Raw genomic sequence first — 16,261 nt, forward strand, 5'->3', positions numbered from 1 at the left:
CACCAGCAGACCCTCTGAGGCGTTCCCAAGCTGCGGTGTGGGGGAACGTTATTGAGGTTTAGTGTCATTGGATTGAAGTGCCAATCTAACCAAGGGGAAGTCCCACCCACTCTGCCCTGTGCCTATATAAAGGCGAGGCGCGGCGGCCGCGGCACTCATTGAAGCCGCGAGTCCAGAGAGCAGCAGAGCCAGGCCGGTGCTCCAGAAGGCGGCAAGATGTTGAGAGCCACAGCTCCCTGCTGGTTCCCACCCGGGTATCCAGAAGCTAAGAAGGTGGCCGAGGAGCTGGCCCTCGAGGCTCCAGAGCTCCTACTGCCCTCTCGTCAGCCTGCCCGGAACTTCGGGCTCTGGGTGCCCCAGATGTACAACCAGGCCTCAGCGCTTGTGGGGATCCAGGCGGAGCCTCAGAATAGCGGTCCGGCGGTGGCCCCAGAGTGGCCCAAGATGGTGACGGAGGCGTGGTACTTCCCTGCGCAGAGGGGATCGGCCTGCCGGCTGCCAGCCGCCCCAAGGCTGACAGAGAGGCCCCCCGCAGTCCGCATCTCAGCCCCCAGGGAGAGGAAGAGGATCGCCCACTTTCCCAGCCCTTGCTTGGACCCAGGTCCCACAGATGCCAAGAGAACCCTGGTGGCCAGCAGCCACCAACGCTCCAATGGCTCCAAGGTCGGCACACAGCCATGGAAGACGCACAACAGGTCAGGGATGGCATACAAGACCTCCACCACCGACAGCTCTAAGCCAATCGTCCATCGTCCATCCTTACGGAGTTTGAAGAAACCCATCCTCCTCCGAAAGTCTGGGTGCCGAGTCCCCACCGTCATCCGCCGAGGCTATCTCCAACTGCTCACCAAAGAGTGTCTCCAGTTCTGCGCCTCCGAGCAGGAGGCGAAGGAGAAGGCGCGGAAGGAGGAGAAGGTGGCCCACGACCGCAGCCCCAACAAGAACGTCTACCTGAATGTGGTCCTGAACGCCCTCAAGAGACTGAAGGGCCTGACCCCCAGCTCCATGCCCGGCCTCAGCAGGGCCGCCCTGTACAGCCGCCTCCAGGACTTCCTGCTCACTCGGGAGCAGCTCAAGGAGAACGGCTACCCCTTCCCGCACCCCGAGCGGCCCGGAGGCGCCGTCCTCTTCACTGCCCAGGGGGAGGGGCCCGGCGACTCCTCCCGCAGGGTCTGCTGCCGCTGTGGCACCGAGTACCTGGTGTCCCCTTCGGGCCGCTGTGTACGCGACCAGGTGTGTTACTACCACTGGGGGCGGGTCCGCTCCAGCCAAGTGGCCGGAGGCCGGCTTACCCAGTACACCTGCTGTGCAGCCGCTCCTGGCTCCGTGGGCTGCCAGGTGGCAAAGCAGCACGTGCGGGACGGCCGCAAGGAGAGCCTGGATGGCTTCGTGAAGACCTTCAAGAAAGAGTTTTCCAGAGACGCTTATCCCGGAATCTACGCCTTGGACTGTGAGATGTGCTACACCACGCACGGCCTAGAGCTGACCCGTGTCACCGTGGTGGACGCCGACATGCGGGTGGTGTACGACACCTTCGTCAAGCCCGACAACGAGATCGTGGACTACAACACCAGGTTTTCCGGCGTGACCGAGGCCGACGTCGCCCAGACCAGCATCACGTTGCCGAAAGTCCAAGCCATCCTGCTGAGCTTTTTCAGCGCCCAAACCATCCTCATCGGGCACAGCCTGGAGAGCGACCTGCTGGCCCTGAAGCTGATCCACAGCACCGTGGTGGACACGGCGGTGCTCTTCCCGCACTACCGGGGTTTCCCCTACAAGCGCTCCCTAAGGAATCTCGCGGCCGACTTCCTAGGACAGATCATCCAGGACAGCCAGGACGGGCACGACTCCTGCCAGGACGCAAACGCCTGCCTGCAGCTGGTGATGTGGAAGGTCCGAGAGCGCGCCGGGATCCAGCGAAGCCACCCGTCCGCCTCTCCCGCCGCCCTGGCCTGTCCTCAGCCCCAGGCCTCTTCCACAACTGCGATCGCTCCCGAGAGCTAACCCCGTCCACCTGGCCGCAAACCCACAGAAACCGGAGCAGCCGGTTTTGCAGCAGAGGGCAGAAGCCAAGACCAACCCCGACCCCCGACTCCCAGTCCCCCGGAGTCCCTGCCGCGGCCCCTCGCGACTGTCCCCATCCCTCTGCCCCTCCCAGACCTCTATCCTTCCACCAATCGCCTCCCGGAGCCCCGAGCCCCCACTCCCAGGCCCCCGAGTCCCTGCCGCGGTCCCTCGCGCCTGGCCCCATCCCTCTGCCCCTCCCAGACCTCTGTCCTTCCACCGCTAGCCTCCCTCAGCCCACCTGGACTTCCATGGTCTCTGAGAACAAAGCCAGCCCCCTGGCCCCCCAGCCTCCTGCCAGTCTTCCCTCCTGGGCGTCTTCCTCTTCTCTGGGGCTTTCTGAACCTCCCCTCCCCCACCCGAGTTTTCCCCCACCCCCGGGGTCAGGCACAGAATCAATGTCTCTAGGAATTTCAATCGTAAAAATAAAAGAATTTTAAAACAACGGAAAGGCATTTGCTCCTCCATGTGCGCTTACCTGTTTTTCTGTAGAGGCACCACGCTGAGGTGGGTGAAGCACTTGGGCTCTGGAATTACACATCTGGGTTCAAATTCAACTTCCGCCACTTACTGGCTTTGGCATCTTGGACAAAGGACGTCTTTGTGCGTCTACGTTTTTATTTTTAAAGTGTGATCATAACTGTCACGGTGAGGAATCAATGAAGCAACCCATGGCAAGCCTTGAAACAATCGCACATAGTAGGTACTCCATTCATGTTAACTCTGTTTCCTTCTTTTAATAGCTTATAATGGGAATTCGTGAACACTGTATCATTAACCCTTGGAACAACCCAAGGGGTGGGTAAATAAAGCTTAATTTTATACCTCTAGAAACCACGCGTCTTCGCCTGCACCAAATACTCGTGATTGTAAGGAGCACTGGTGGTTCGTTTATTATGTACCTGGTACTTTGCACCTATTAACCCAGTTAGTCCTCATAATCGTTGTGAGAGAGATAGCGTTCTTATCCCCATTGTACAGATGAGGAATCTGAAGCACAAGTGTTAAGCAGTTTACCCCACCTATCCTAGCTACAAGTCAGGTGCAGGCAGCCTGGCTGCAGAGCCCCTGCTCTGTGGGCTGCACTACCTGACTTCCCAGGAGTATGTATGCTGAGAGTCAAAGTGGATTCTTCCACACAGACCAACCGATTACAACGTCTGAATCAGTCAAGCGACTTCCAACTGGGCTCCAGGAGAGAAGGAACCATCACGCCTGTCTAAATCCATGTTCCCATTTTGAATCTCCAAGGAGAGATGAGACACCAAGTAGCTAGTTTTGGTGGAGTGGCTGATTTTATACGTGTGTTTGTGTGTGTGTGTGTGTGTGTGTGTGTGTGTGTGTGGTGTGTGTGTGTGTATGTGCAGCTAACTAAAGTAAACTGATAATTTGAATGCCTACATTACCATCAATTTAATTTGTATATGTGAGCCCCCACACACCTATATACGAACACACCCTGTTCCAGAACAATGACTTAGTGAAGAACTGGATTTCCACTCTGTCAGACAAATTGACGAAAGCACTGAAGTAGGGCATTTCTGATTGATTTTACCGTTGCTGGGATTCTCTTTTCCTTTATAACATAGACTCCTTCTGCGGATATTTCATAAATAAAACCTTTTTTTTTTTTATTGTGCGTTATTTCTTTTAATTTTCATAATTTATTTAAATTTTAATTTTAAGTTGAAAATAAAGATTATATATGTTTATGGCCTTCAACATGAGGTTTCATATATGTGTACGTTGTGGAATGACAAAATCGAGCTAATTAGCATACTCATTTCCTCACATACATATTTTATTGTGGTGAGAACATGTTTACAATCTACACTTACAGCTGTTTTCAAGTACGCAATGCTTAATTATTAACTGTAGTTGTCATGCTGTTCAGTAGATCTCTAGAACTGTTCCTATCTGCAATTTTGTATTGTTCGACTAACATCTCCCCAGTCCCTCCCCGGCCCCTGCCTCGGGTAACCACCATTCTGCTCTCTACAAGCAAGAGTTCAATTTTGTTAGATTCCACGTAGAAGTGAGATCATGCAGCATTTGTCTTTCTGTGCTTGCTCTTTACAACTTTATTACGTATTTATTCATCTTTTCAGACGGGGTCTCACTCTGTCACCCAGGCTGGAGTACAGTGACACAAACATGGCTCACCATGGCCTCCACCTCCCACGGTAAAGAGATTCTCCCACTTCAGTCTCCTGAGTAGTTAATACCACAGGCGTCCAACACCACACCCGGCTAATTGTTGTATTTTTTCTAGAGATGGGGTTTCTCCATGTTGCCCAGGTTGATCGCCAACTCCTGGGCTCAAGTGCTCCACCTGTCTTGGCATCCCAAAGAACTAGGATTAGAGGCATGAGCCACCGTGCCCGGCCTCTGCTTTATCTCACTCAGTATAACATCGTCTAGGCTCATTCGTGTTACGAATGACACATTTCCCTTTTTTTTTTTTTTTTTTTTTTAAATAGCATTCTCTTGGGTATTGGGTATGTATGTCTTTTTTTTTTTTTTTGGACAGAGTTTCCCTCACGTCGCCCGGGCCGGAGTGCAGTGGCATGATGTTGGCTCACTACATCCTCTGCCTCCCAGGTGCAAGCTGATCTGGGCACAATGGTGTTCATAGGAACTGCAGGATTCATCTTCAACATCTTCTCATCTCTTCTGAAAACAAGCTGTACCTTCGTAAACACCTGATTTCTTCGGGGGACTGTCCTTATAAGCTTTACATAATACATCAATGAATTCTTCATTCCTCCACCCAAGCTTCACCATAAATTTGATGTTTGTTTTTGCTGCCATTTTAGCGGAGTTCGTGTTGCTCTGATAGGAGTCCTTTTCAGTGGGTGTCTCATCCTTCTTAGTGCCTCAGAGTGGATCTGCTTCAGAAAGGTTATAACAAGTTAGTATAAGTTTGTTTTAGTGCAAAACAACTGAAATCCATGCAGAGTTTTTTCACAATGTCCATTTTCTGTGAACCTTTTGAAGACCCCCTGTGTTGAACATTGTCCACGTCCTTGGAGAGAAGCGGATGCCGTCCACTTCCTGTCCTCAAATTGCCCACAGTGCAGGAGTGCACAGAGCAGGAAAAGGCCAGCCCAGAGAGGTCCTGCCCTCCAGCGTGCAGCAGACTGCTGGCCCAATCCTGACTCCCTGGTGTGCCATGTGGGCCAGAGCAAGTTGACCCACCTCCCTGAAGCTCAGTTTACACCTTTGTAGCCCAGAACCAGTAGCCGTGATGGGACTACTTGGCAGGGACAGTTAACTAACTCAGGAAAAGCAACCCCGCCCCAAGGGTAGCAACCAGGAATTCCAGTTGATTCCATCAGCAGACCCTCTGAGGCGTTCCCAAGCTGCGGTGTGGGGGAACGTTATTGAGGTTTAGTGTCATCGGATTGAAGTGCCAATCTAATCAAGGAGAAGTCCCACCCACTCTGACCTGTGCCAGAGCAAGTTGACCCACCTCCCTGAAGCTCAGTTTACACCTTTGTAGCCCAGAACCAGTAGCCGTGATGGGACTACTTGGCAGGGACAGTTAACTAACTCAGGAAAAGCAACCTCGCCCCAAGGGTAGCAACCAGGAATTCCAGTTGATTCCATCAGCAGACCCTCTGAGGCGTTCCCAAGCTGCGGTGTGGGGGAACGTTATTGAGGTTTAGTGTCATTGGATTGAAGTGCCAATCTAACCAAGGGGAAGTCCCACCCACTCTGCCCTGTGCCTATATAAAGGCGAGGCGCGGCGGCCGCGGCACTCATTGAAGCCGCGAGTCCAGAGAGCAGCAGAGCCAGGCCGGTGCTCCAGAAGGCGGCAAGATGTTGAGAGCCACAGCTCCCTGCTGGTTCCCACCCGGGTATCCAGAAGCTAAGAAGGTGGCCGAGGAGCTGGCCCTCGAGGCTCCAGAGCTCCTACTGCCCTCTCGTCAGCCTGCCCGGAACTTCGGGCTCTGGGTGCCCCAGATGTACAACCAGGCCTCAGCGCTTGTGGGGATCCAGGCGGAGCCTCAGAATAGCGGTCCGGCGGTGGCCCCAGAGTGGCCCAAGATGGTGACGGAGGCGTGGTACTTCCCTGCGCAGAGGGGATCGGCCTGCCGGCTGCCAGCCGCCCCAAGGCTGACAGAGAGGCCCCCCGCAGTCCGCATCTCAGCCCCCAGGGAGAGGAAGAGGATCGCCCACTTTCCCAGCCCTTGCTTGGACCCAGGTCCCACAGATGCCAAGAGAACCCTGGTGGCCAGCAGCCACCAACGCTCCAATGGCTCCAAGGTCGGCACACAGCCATGGAAGACGCACAACAGGTCAGGGATGGCATACAAGACCTCCACCACCGACAGCTCTAAGCCAATCGTCCATCGTCCATCCTTACGGAGTTTGAAGAAACCCATCCTCCTCCGAAAGTCTGGGTGCCGAGTCCCCACCGTCATCCGCCGAGGCTATCTCCAACTGCTCACCAAGGAGTGTCTCCAGTTCTGCGCCTCCGAGCAGGAGGCGAAGGAGAAGGCGCGGAAGGAGGAGAAGGTGGCCCACGACCGCAGCCCCAACAAGAACGTCTACCTGAATGTGGTCCTGAACGCCCTCAAGAGACTGAAGGGCCTGACCCCCAGCTCCATGCCCGGCCTCAGCAGGGCCGCCCTGTACAGCCGCCTCCAGGACTTCCTGCTCACTCGGGAGCAGCTCAAGGAGAACGGCTACCCCTTCCCGCACCCCGAGCGGCCCGGAGGCGCCGTCCTCTTCACTGCCCAGGGGGAGGGGCCCGGCGACTCCTCCCGCAGGGTCTGCTGCCGCTGTGGCACCGAGTACCTGGTGTCCCCTTCGGGCCGCTGTGTACGCGACCAGGTGTGTTACTACCACTGGGGGCGGGTCCGCTCCAGCCAAGTGGCCGGAGGCCGGCTTACCCAGTACACCTGCTGTGCAGCCGCTCCTGGCTCCGTGGGCTGCCAGGTGGCAAAGCAGCACGTGCGGGACGGCCGCAAGGAGAGCCTGGATGGCTTCGTGAAGACCTTCAAGAAAGAGTTTTCCAGAGACGCTTATCCCGGAATCTACGCCTTGGACTGTGAGATGTGCTACACCACGCACGGCCTAGAGCTGACCCGTGTCACCGTGGTGGACGCCGACATGCGGGTGGTGTACGACACCTTCGTCAAGCCCGACAACGAGATCGTGGACTACAACACCAGGTTTTCCGGCGTGACCGAGGCCGACGTCGCCCAGACCAGCATCACGTTGCCGAAAGTCCAAGCCATCCTGCTGAGCTTTTTCAGCGCCCAAACCATCCTCATCGGGCACAGCCTGGAGAGCGACCTGCTGGCCCTGAAGCTGATCCACAGCACCGTGGTGGACACGGCGGTGCTCTTCCCGCACTACCGGGGTTTCCCCTACAAGCGCTCCCTAAGGAATCTCGCGGCCGACTTCCTAGCACAGATCATCCAGGACAGCCAGGACGGGCACGACTCCTGCCAGGACGCAAACGCCTGCCTGCAGCTGGTGATGTGGAAGGTCCGAGAGCGCGCCGGGATCCAGCGAAGCCACCCGTCCGCCTCTCCCGCCGCCCTGGCCTGTCCTCAGCCCCAGGCCTCTTCCACAACTGCGATCGCTCCCGAGAGCTAACCCCGTCCACCTGGCCGCAAACCCACAGAAACCGGAGCAGCCGGTTTTGCAGCAGAGGGCAGAAGCCAAGACCAACCCCGACCCCCGACTCCCAGTCCCCCGGAGTCCCTGCCGCGGCCCCTCGCGACTGTCCCCATCCCTCTGCCCCTCCCAGACCTCTGTCCTTCCACCGCTAGCCTCCCTCAGCCCACCTGGACTTCCATGGTCTCTGAGAACAAAGCCAGCCCCCGGGCCCCCCAGCCTCCTGCCAGTCTTCCCTCCTGGGCGTCTTCCTCTTCTCTGGGGCTTTCTGAACCTCCCCTCCCCCACCCGAGTTTTCCCCCACCCCCGGGGTCAGGCACAGAATCAATGTCTCTAGGAATTTCAATCGTAAAAATAAAAGAATTTTAAAACAACGGAAAGGCATTTGCTCCTCCATGTGCGCTTACCTGTTTTTCTGTAGAGGCACCACGCTGAGGTGGGTGAAGCACTTGGGCTCTGGAATTACACATCTGGGTTCAAATTCAACTTCCGCCACTTACTGGCTTTGGCATCTTGGACAAAGGACGTCTTTGTGCGTCTACGTTTTTATTTTTAAAGTGTGATCATAACTGTCACGGTGAGGAATCAATGAAGCAACCCATGGCAAGCCTTGAAACAATCGCACATAGTAGGTACTCCATTCATGTTAACTCTGTTTCCTTCTTTTAATAGCTTATAATGGGAATTCGTGAACACTGTATCATTAACCCTTGGAACAACCCAAGGGGTGGGTAAATAAAGCTTAATTTTATACCTCTAGAAACCACGCGTCTTCGCCTGCACCAAATACTCGTGATTGTAAGGAGCACTGGTGGTTCGTTTATTATGTACCTGGTACTTTGCACCTATTAACCCAGTTAGTCCTCATAATCGTTGTGAGAGAGATAGCGTTCTTATCCCCATTGTACAGATGAGGAATCTGAAGCACAAGTGTTAAGCAGTTTACCCCACCTATCCTAGCTACAAGTCAGGTGCAGGCAGCCTGGCTGCAGAGCCCCTGCTCTGTGGGCTGCACTACCTGACTTCCCAGGAGTATGTATGCTGAGAGTCAAAGTGGATTCTTCCACACAGACCAACCGATTACAACGTCTGAATCAGTCAAGCGACTTCCAACTGGGCTCCAGGAGAGAAGGAACCATCACGCCTGTCTAAATCCATGTTCCCATTTTGAATCTCCAAGGAGAGATGAGACACCAAGTAGCTAGTTTTGGTGGAGTGGCTGATTTTATACGTGTGTTTGTGTGTGTGTGTGTGTGTGTGTGTGTGTGTGTGTGTGTGTGGTGTGTGTGTGTATGTGCAGCTAACTAAAGTAAACTGATAATTTGAATGCCTACATTACCATCAATTTAATTTGTATATGTGAGCCCCCACACACCTATATACGAACACACCCTGTTCCAGAACAATGACTTAGTGAAGAACTGGATTTCCACTCTGTCAGACAAATTGACGAAAGCACTGAAGTAGGGCATTTCTGATTGATTTTACCGTTGCTGGGATTCTCTTTTCCTTTATAACATAGACTCCTTCTGCGGATATTTCATAAATAAAACCTTTTTTTTTTTTATTGTGCGTTATTTCTTTTAATTTTCATAATTTATTTAAATTTTAATTTTAAGTTGAAAATAAAGATTATATATGTTTATGGCCTTCAACATGAGGTTTCATATATGTGTACGTTGTGGAATGACAAAATCGAGCTAATTAGCATACTCATTTCCTCACATACATATTTTATTGTGGTGAGAACATGTTTACAATCTACACTTACAGCTGTTTTCAAGTACGCAATGCTTAATTATTAACTGTAGTTGTCATGCTGTTCAGTAGATCTCTAGAACTGTTCCTATCTGCAATTTTGTATTGTTCGACTAACATCTCCCCAGTCCCTCCCCGGCCCCTGCCTCGGGTAACCACCATTCTGCTCTCTACAAGCAAGAGTTCAATTTTGTTAGATTCCACGTAGAAGTGAGATCATGCAGCATTTGTCTTTCTGTGCTTGCTCTTTACAACTTTATTACGTATTTATTCATCTTTTCAGACGGGGTCTCACTCTGTCACCCAGGCTGGAGTACAGTGACACAAACATGGCTCACCATGGCCTCCACCTCCCACGGTAAAGAGATTCTCCCACTTCAGTCTCCTGAGTAGTTAATACCACAGGCGTCCAACACCACACCCGGCTAATTGTTGTATTTTTTCTAGAGATGGGGTTTCTCCATGTTGCCCAGGTTGATCGCCAACTCCTGGGCTCAAGTGCTCCACCTGTCTTGGCATCCCAAAGAACTAGGATTAGAGGCATGAGCCACCGTGCCCGGCCTCTGCTTTATCTCACTCAGTATAACATCGTCTAGGCTCATTCGTGTTACGAATGACACATTTCCCTTTTTTTTTTTTTTTTTTTTTTAAATAGCATTCTCTTGGGTATTGGGTATGTATGTCTTTTTTTTTTTTTTTTTGGACAGAGTTTCCCTCACGTCGCCCGGGCCGGAGTGCAGTGGCATGATGTTGGCTCACTACATCCTCTGCCTCCCAGGTGCAAGCTGATCTGGGCACAATGGTGTTCATAGCCACTGCAGGATTCATCTTCAACATCTTCTCATCTCTTCTGAAAACAAGCTGTACCTTCGTAAACACCTGATTTCTTCGGGGGACTGTCCTTATAAGCTTTACATAATACATCAATGAATTCTTCATTCCTCCACCCAAGCTTCACCATAAATTTGATGTTTGTTTTTGCTGCCATTTTAGCGGAGTTCGTGTTGCTCTGATAGGAGTCCTTTTCAGTGGGTGTCTCATCCTTCTTAGTGCCTCAGAGTGGATCTGCTTCAGAAAGGTTATAACAAGTTAGTATAAGTTTGTTTTAGTGCAAAACAACTGAAATCCATGCAGAGTTTTTTCACAATGTCCATTTTCTGTGAACCTTTTGAAGACCCCCTGTGTTGAACGTTGTCCACGTCCTTGGAGAGAAGCGGATGCCGTCCACTTCCTGTCCTCAAATTGCCCACAGTGCAGGAGTGCACAGAGCAGGAAAAGGCCAGCCCAGAGAGGTCCTGCCCTCCAGCGTGCAGCAGACTGCTGGCCCAATCCTGACTCCCTGGTGTGCCGTGTGGGCCAGAGCAAGTTGACCCACCTCCCTGAAGCTCAGTTGACTCCTATGTAGCCAAGAACCAGTAGCCATGATGGGACTACTTGGCAGGGACAGTTAACTAACTCAGGAAAAGCAACCCCGCCCCAAGGGTAGCAACCAGGAATTCCAGTTGATTCCATCAGCAGACCCTCTGAGGCGTTCCCAAGCTGCGGTGTGGGGGAACGTTATTGAGGTTTAGTGTCATTGGATTGAAGTGCCAATCTGATCAAGGAGAAGTCCCACCCACTCTGACCTGTGCCAGAGCAAGTTGACCCACCTCCCTGAAGCTCAGTTTACACCTTTGTAGCCCAGAACCAGTAGCCGTGATGGGACTACTTGGCAGGGACAGTTAACTAACTCAGGAAAAGCAACCTCGCCCCAAGGGTAGCAACTAGGAATTCCAGTTGATTCCATCAGCAGACCCTCTGAGGCGTTCCCAAGCTGCGGTGTGGGGGAACGTTATTGAGGTTTAGTGTCATCGGATTGAAGTGCCAATCTAATCAAGGAGAAGTCCCACCCACTCTGACCTGTGCCAGAGCAAGTTGACCCACCTCCCTGAAGCTCAGTTTACACCTTTGTAGCCCAGAACCAGTAGCCGTGATGGGACTACTTGGCAGGGACAGTTAACTAACTCAGGAAAAGCAACCTCGCCCCAAGGGTAGCAACCAGGAATTCCAGTTGATTCCATCAGCAGACCCTCTGAGGCGTTCCCAAGCTGCGGTGTGGGGGAACGTTATTGAGGTTTAGTGTCATTGGATTGAAGTGCCAATCTAACCAAGGGGAAGTCCCACCCACTCTGCCCTGTGCCTATATAAAGGCGAGGCGCGGCGGCCGCGGCACTCATTGAAGCCGCGAGTCCAGAGAGCAGCAGAGCCAGGCCGGTGCTCCAGAAGGCGGCAAGATGTTGAGAGCCACAGCTCCCTGCTGGTTCCCACCCGGGTATCCAGAAGCTAAGAAGGTGGCCGAGGAGCTGGCCCTCGAGGCTCCAGAGCTCCTACTGCCCTCTCGTCAGCCTGCCCGGAACTTCGGGCTCTGGGTGCCCCAGATGTACAACCAGGCCTCAGCGCTTGTGGGGATCCAGGCGGAGCCTCAGAATAGCGGTCCGGCGGTGGCCCCAGAGTGGCCCAAGATGGTGACGGAGGCGTGGTACTTCCCTGCGCAGAGGGGATCGGCCTGCCGGCTGCCAGCCGCCCCAAGGCTGACAGAGAGGCCCCCCGCAGTCCGCATCTCAGCCCCCAGGGAGAGGAAGAGGATCGCCCACTTTCCCAGCCCTTGCTTGGACCCAGGTCCCACAGATGCCAAGAGAACCCTGGTGGCCAGCAGCCACCAACGCTCCAATGGCTCCAAGGTCGGCACACAGCCATGGAAGACGCACAACAGGTCAGGGATGGCATACAAGACCTCCACCACCGACAGCTCTAAGCCAATCGTCCATCGTCCATCCTTACGGAGTTTGAAGAAACCCATCCTCCTCCGAAAGTCTGGGTGCCGAGTCCCCACCGTCATCCGCCGAGGCTATCTCCAACTGCTCACCAAAGAGTGTCTCCAGTTCTGCGCCTCCGAGCAGGAGGCGAAGGAGAAGGCGCGGAAGGAGGAGAAGGTGGCCCACGACCGCAGCCCCAACAAGAACGTCTACCTGAATGTGGTCCTGAACGCCCTCAAGAGACTGAAGGGCCTGACCCCCAGCTCCATGCCCGGCCTCAGCAGGGCCGCCCTGTACAGCCGCCTCCAGGACTTCCTGCTCACTCGGGAGCAGCTCAAGGAGAACGGCTACCCCTTCCCGCACCCCGAGCGGCCCGGAGGCGCCGTCCTCTTCACTGCCCAGGGGGAGGGGCCCGGCGACTCCTCCCGCAGGGTCTGCTGCCGCTGTGGCACCGAGTACCTGGTGTCCCCTTCGGGCCGCTGTGTACGCGACCAGGTGTGTTACTACCACTGGGGGCGGGTCCGCTCCAGCCAAGTGGCCGGAGGCCGGCTTACCCAGTACACCTGCTGTGCAGCCGCTCCTGGCTCCGTGGGCTGCCAGGTGGCAAAGCAGCACGTGCGGGACGGCCGCAAGGAGAGCCTGGATGGCTTCGTGAAGACCTTCAAGAAAGAGTTTTCCAGAGACGCTTATCCCGGAATCTACGCCTTGGACTGTGAGATGTGCTACACCACGCACGGCCTAGAGCTGACCCGTGTCACCGTGGTGGACGCCGACATGCGGGTGGTGTACGACACCTTCGTCAAGCCCGACAACGAGATCGTGGACTACAACACCAGGTTTTCCGGCGTGACCGAGGCCGACGTCGCCCAGACCAGCATCACGTTGCCGAAAGTCCAAGCCATCCTGCTGAGCTTTTTCAGCGCCCAAACCATCCTCATCGGGCACAGCCTGGAGAGCGACCTGCTGGCCCTGAAGCTGATCCACAGCACCGTGGTGGACACGGCGGTGCTCTTCCCGCACTACCGGGGTTTCCCCTACAAGCGCTCCCTAAGGAATCTCGCGGCCGACTTCCTAGGACAGATCATCCAGGACAGCCAGGACGGGCACGACTCCTGCCAGGACGCAAACGCCTGCCTGCAGCTGGTGATGTGGAAGGTCCGAGAGCGCGCCGGGATCCAGCGAAGCCACCCGTCCGCCTCTCCCGCCGCCCTGGCCTGTCCTCAGCCCCAGGCCTCTTCCACAACTGCGATCGCTCCCGAGAGCTAACCCCGTCCACCTGGCCGCAAACCCACAGAAACCGGAGCAGCCGGTTTTGCAGCAGAGGGCAGAAGCCAAGACCAACCCCGACCCCCGACTCCCAGTCCCCCGGAGTCCCTGCCGCGGCCCCTCGCGACTGTCCCCATCCCTCTGCCCCTCCCAGACCTCTATCCTTCCACCAATCGCCTCCCGGAGCCCCGAGCCCCCACTCCCAGGCCCCCGAGTCCCTGCCGCGGTCCCTCGCGCCTGGCCCCATCCCTCTGCCCCTCCCAGACCTCTGTCCTTCCACCGCTAGCCTCCCTCAGCCCACCTGGACTTCCATGGTCTCTGAGAACAAAGCCAGCCCCCTGGCCCCCCAGCCTCCTGCCAGTCTTCCCTCCTGGGCGTCTTCCTCTTCTCTGGGGCTTTCTGAACCTCCCCTCCCCCACCCGAGTTTTCCCCCACCCCCGGGGTCAGGCACAGAATCAATGTCTCTAGGAATTTCAATCGTAAAAATAAAAGAATTTTAAAACAACGGAAAGGCATTTGCTCCTCCATGTGCGCTTACCTGTTTTTCTGTAGAGGCACCACGCTGAGGTGGGTGAAGCACTTGGGCTCTGGAATTACACATCTGGGTTCAAATTCAACTTCCGCCACTTACTGGCTTTGGCATCTTGGACAAAGGACGTCTTTGTGCGTCTACGTTTTTATTTTTAAAGTGTGATCATAACTGTCACGGTGAGGAATCAATGAAGCAACCCATGGCAAGCCTTGAAACAATCGCACATAGTAGGTACTCCATTCATGTTAACTCTGTTTCCTTCTTTTAATAGCTTATAATGGGAATTCGTGAACACTGTATCATTAACCCTTGGAACAACCCAAGGGGTGGGTAAATAAAGCTTAATTTTATACCTCTAGAAACCACGCGTCTTCGCCTGCACCAAATACTCGTGATTGTAAGGAGCACTGGTGGTTCGTTTATTATGTACCTGGTACTTTGCACCTATTAACCCAGTTAGTCCTCATAATCGTTGTGAGAGAGATAGCGTTCTTATCCCCATTGTACAGATGAGGAATCTGAAGCACAAGTGTTAAGCAGTTTACCCCACCTATCCTAGCTACAAGTCAGGTGCAGGCAGCCTGGCTGCAGAGCCCCTGCTCTGTGGGCTGCACTACCTGACTTCCCAGGAGTATGTATGCTGAGAGTCAAAGTGGATTCTTCCACACAGACCAACCGATTACAACGTCTGAATCAGTCATGGAACTTCCAATGTTCCATGAAGCTTTGATTGATGAATCTCAAATTTATATAATCTGTCTGAGGAAATTGTCCAAAGGAACCTGAATCAAATGTACAAAAAACATTACTACTCCATTATTATTTTTTATTTTTTATTATACTTGAAGTTCTAGGGCACGTGTGCATATTGTGCAGGCTTGTTACATAGGTATACATGTGCCATGCTGGCCTGCTGCATCCATCATCTCATCATTTATGTTAGGGATTTCTCCCAATGCTATCCCTTCCCCCGCCCTCCACCCCATGACAGGACCCGGTGTGTGATGTTCCCCACCTTGTATCCAAGAGTTCTCATTGTTCGGTTCCCACCTATGAGTGAGAACATGGCGTGTCTGGTTTTCTGTCCTTGTGACAGTTTGCTCAGAATGATGGTTTCCAGCTGCATCCATGCCCCTGCAAAGGACTTGAACTTATCCTTTTTTATGGCTGCATAGTATTCCACGGTGTATATATGCCACATTTTCTCAATCCAGTTTATCTTTGATGGACATTTGGGTTGGTTCCAAGTATTTGCTATTGAGAATAGTGCCACAATAAACATACGTATGCATGTGTCTTTACAGTAACATGATTTCTAATCTTTTGGGTATATACCCAGTATTGGGATCTCTGGATCAATTGGTATTTCTGACTCTAGATCCTTGAGGAATTGCCAGACTGTCTTCCAAAATGGTTGAACTAGTTTACACTCTCACCAACCCAGGCAAATAGGGTCTGGAGTAGACCTCCAGCAAACTAAAAAGATCTACAGCTGAGGGACCTGACTGTTAGAAGGTAAACTCAAAAACAGGAAAAGGAATAGCATCAACATTAAGAAAAAGACATCTACACCAAAACCCCAGCTGTAGGTCACCAACATCAAATACCAAACATAGATAAAACCACAAAGATAGAGAGAAACCAGAGCAGAAAAACTGAAAATTCTAAAATCCAGAGTGCCTCTTCTCCTCCAAAGGATCACAGTTCCTTGCCAGCAACAGAACAAAGCTGGATGGAGAATGACGAGCTGACAGAAGTAGGCTTCAGAAGGTCAGTCATAAAAGTCTTTCTAATATGAGTCTGCAGTTATTTCTTCAATCTAAACTTGTAACAAACCTTTACAGAACACATTTTAGGCTAAGGGATGCTGTCCATAGTAGTTGTTTAAACATCTGAATAACTTTAAAATTATTTTACAGCTGGGCACAGTGGCTGAGGCCTGTGATCCTAGCACTTTGGGAGGCAGAGGCGAGTGGATCACCCAAGATCGCACCGTTGCACTCCAGCCTGAGTGACAGCATGAGACTTCATCTCAAAAAAATGAAAACAAACACACACAAATATTTTACATGTAAAAAGCTGAACTAAGATTCCAAAGGATAAATTAACCATTCAATCACCTAAGCAACCAGTTTAAAGGTAAATTAATCATGCAAATTACCAGCTTGATGGTAATTGAATGATTCAAATGACCAGTTCATTTTAGTTGTGCACA

The 16,261-nt window shown here is 53.0% G+C and overlaps 1 protein-coding gene and 2 pseudogenes across 1 annotated transcript; all 3 read left to right on the forward strand.

Moving 5' to 3' along the window:
* Window positions 1-33: 33 nt before the first annotated feature.
* On the forward strand, window positions 34-4,523 carry LOC140712220 (exonuclease GOR-like; annotated as a pseudogene).
* Window positions 4,524-5,352: 829 nt separating this feature from the next.
* LOC140712221 (exonuclease GOR-like) lies at window positions 5,353-7,763 on the forward strand. Its single transcript, XM_073018185.1, has one exon. The coding sequence runs from the start codon at window positions 5,887-5,889 to the stop codon at window positions 7,672-7,674; it is 1,788 nt and encodes a 595-aa protein (XP_072874286.1). The 5' UTR covers window positions 5,353-5,886; the 3' UTR covers window positions 7,675-7,763.
* A 3,778-nt stretch (window positions 7,764-11,541) lies between these two features.
* Window positions 11,542-14,718, forward strand: LOC119624764 (exonuclease GOR-like; annotated as a pseudogene).
* Window positions 14,719-16,261: the final 1,543 nt, after the last annotated feature.

Source organism: Chlorocebus sabaeus, chromosome 8, assembly GCF_047675955.1.
Source record: "Chlorocebus sabaeus isolate Y175 chromosome 8, mChlSab1.0.hap1, whole genome shotgun sequence".
NCBI lineage: Eukaryota > Metazoa > Chordata > Mammalia > Primates > Cercopithecidae > Chlorocebus > Chlorocebus sabaeus.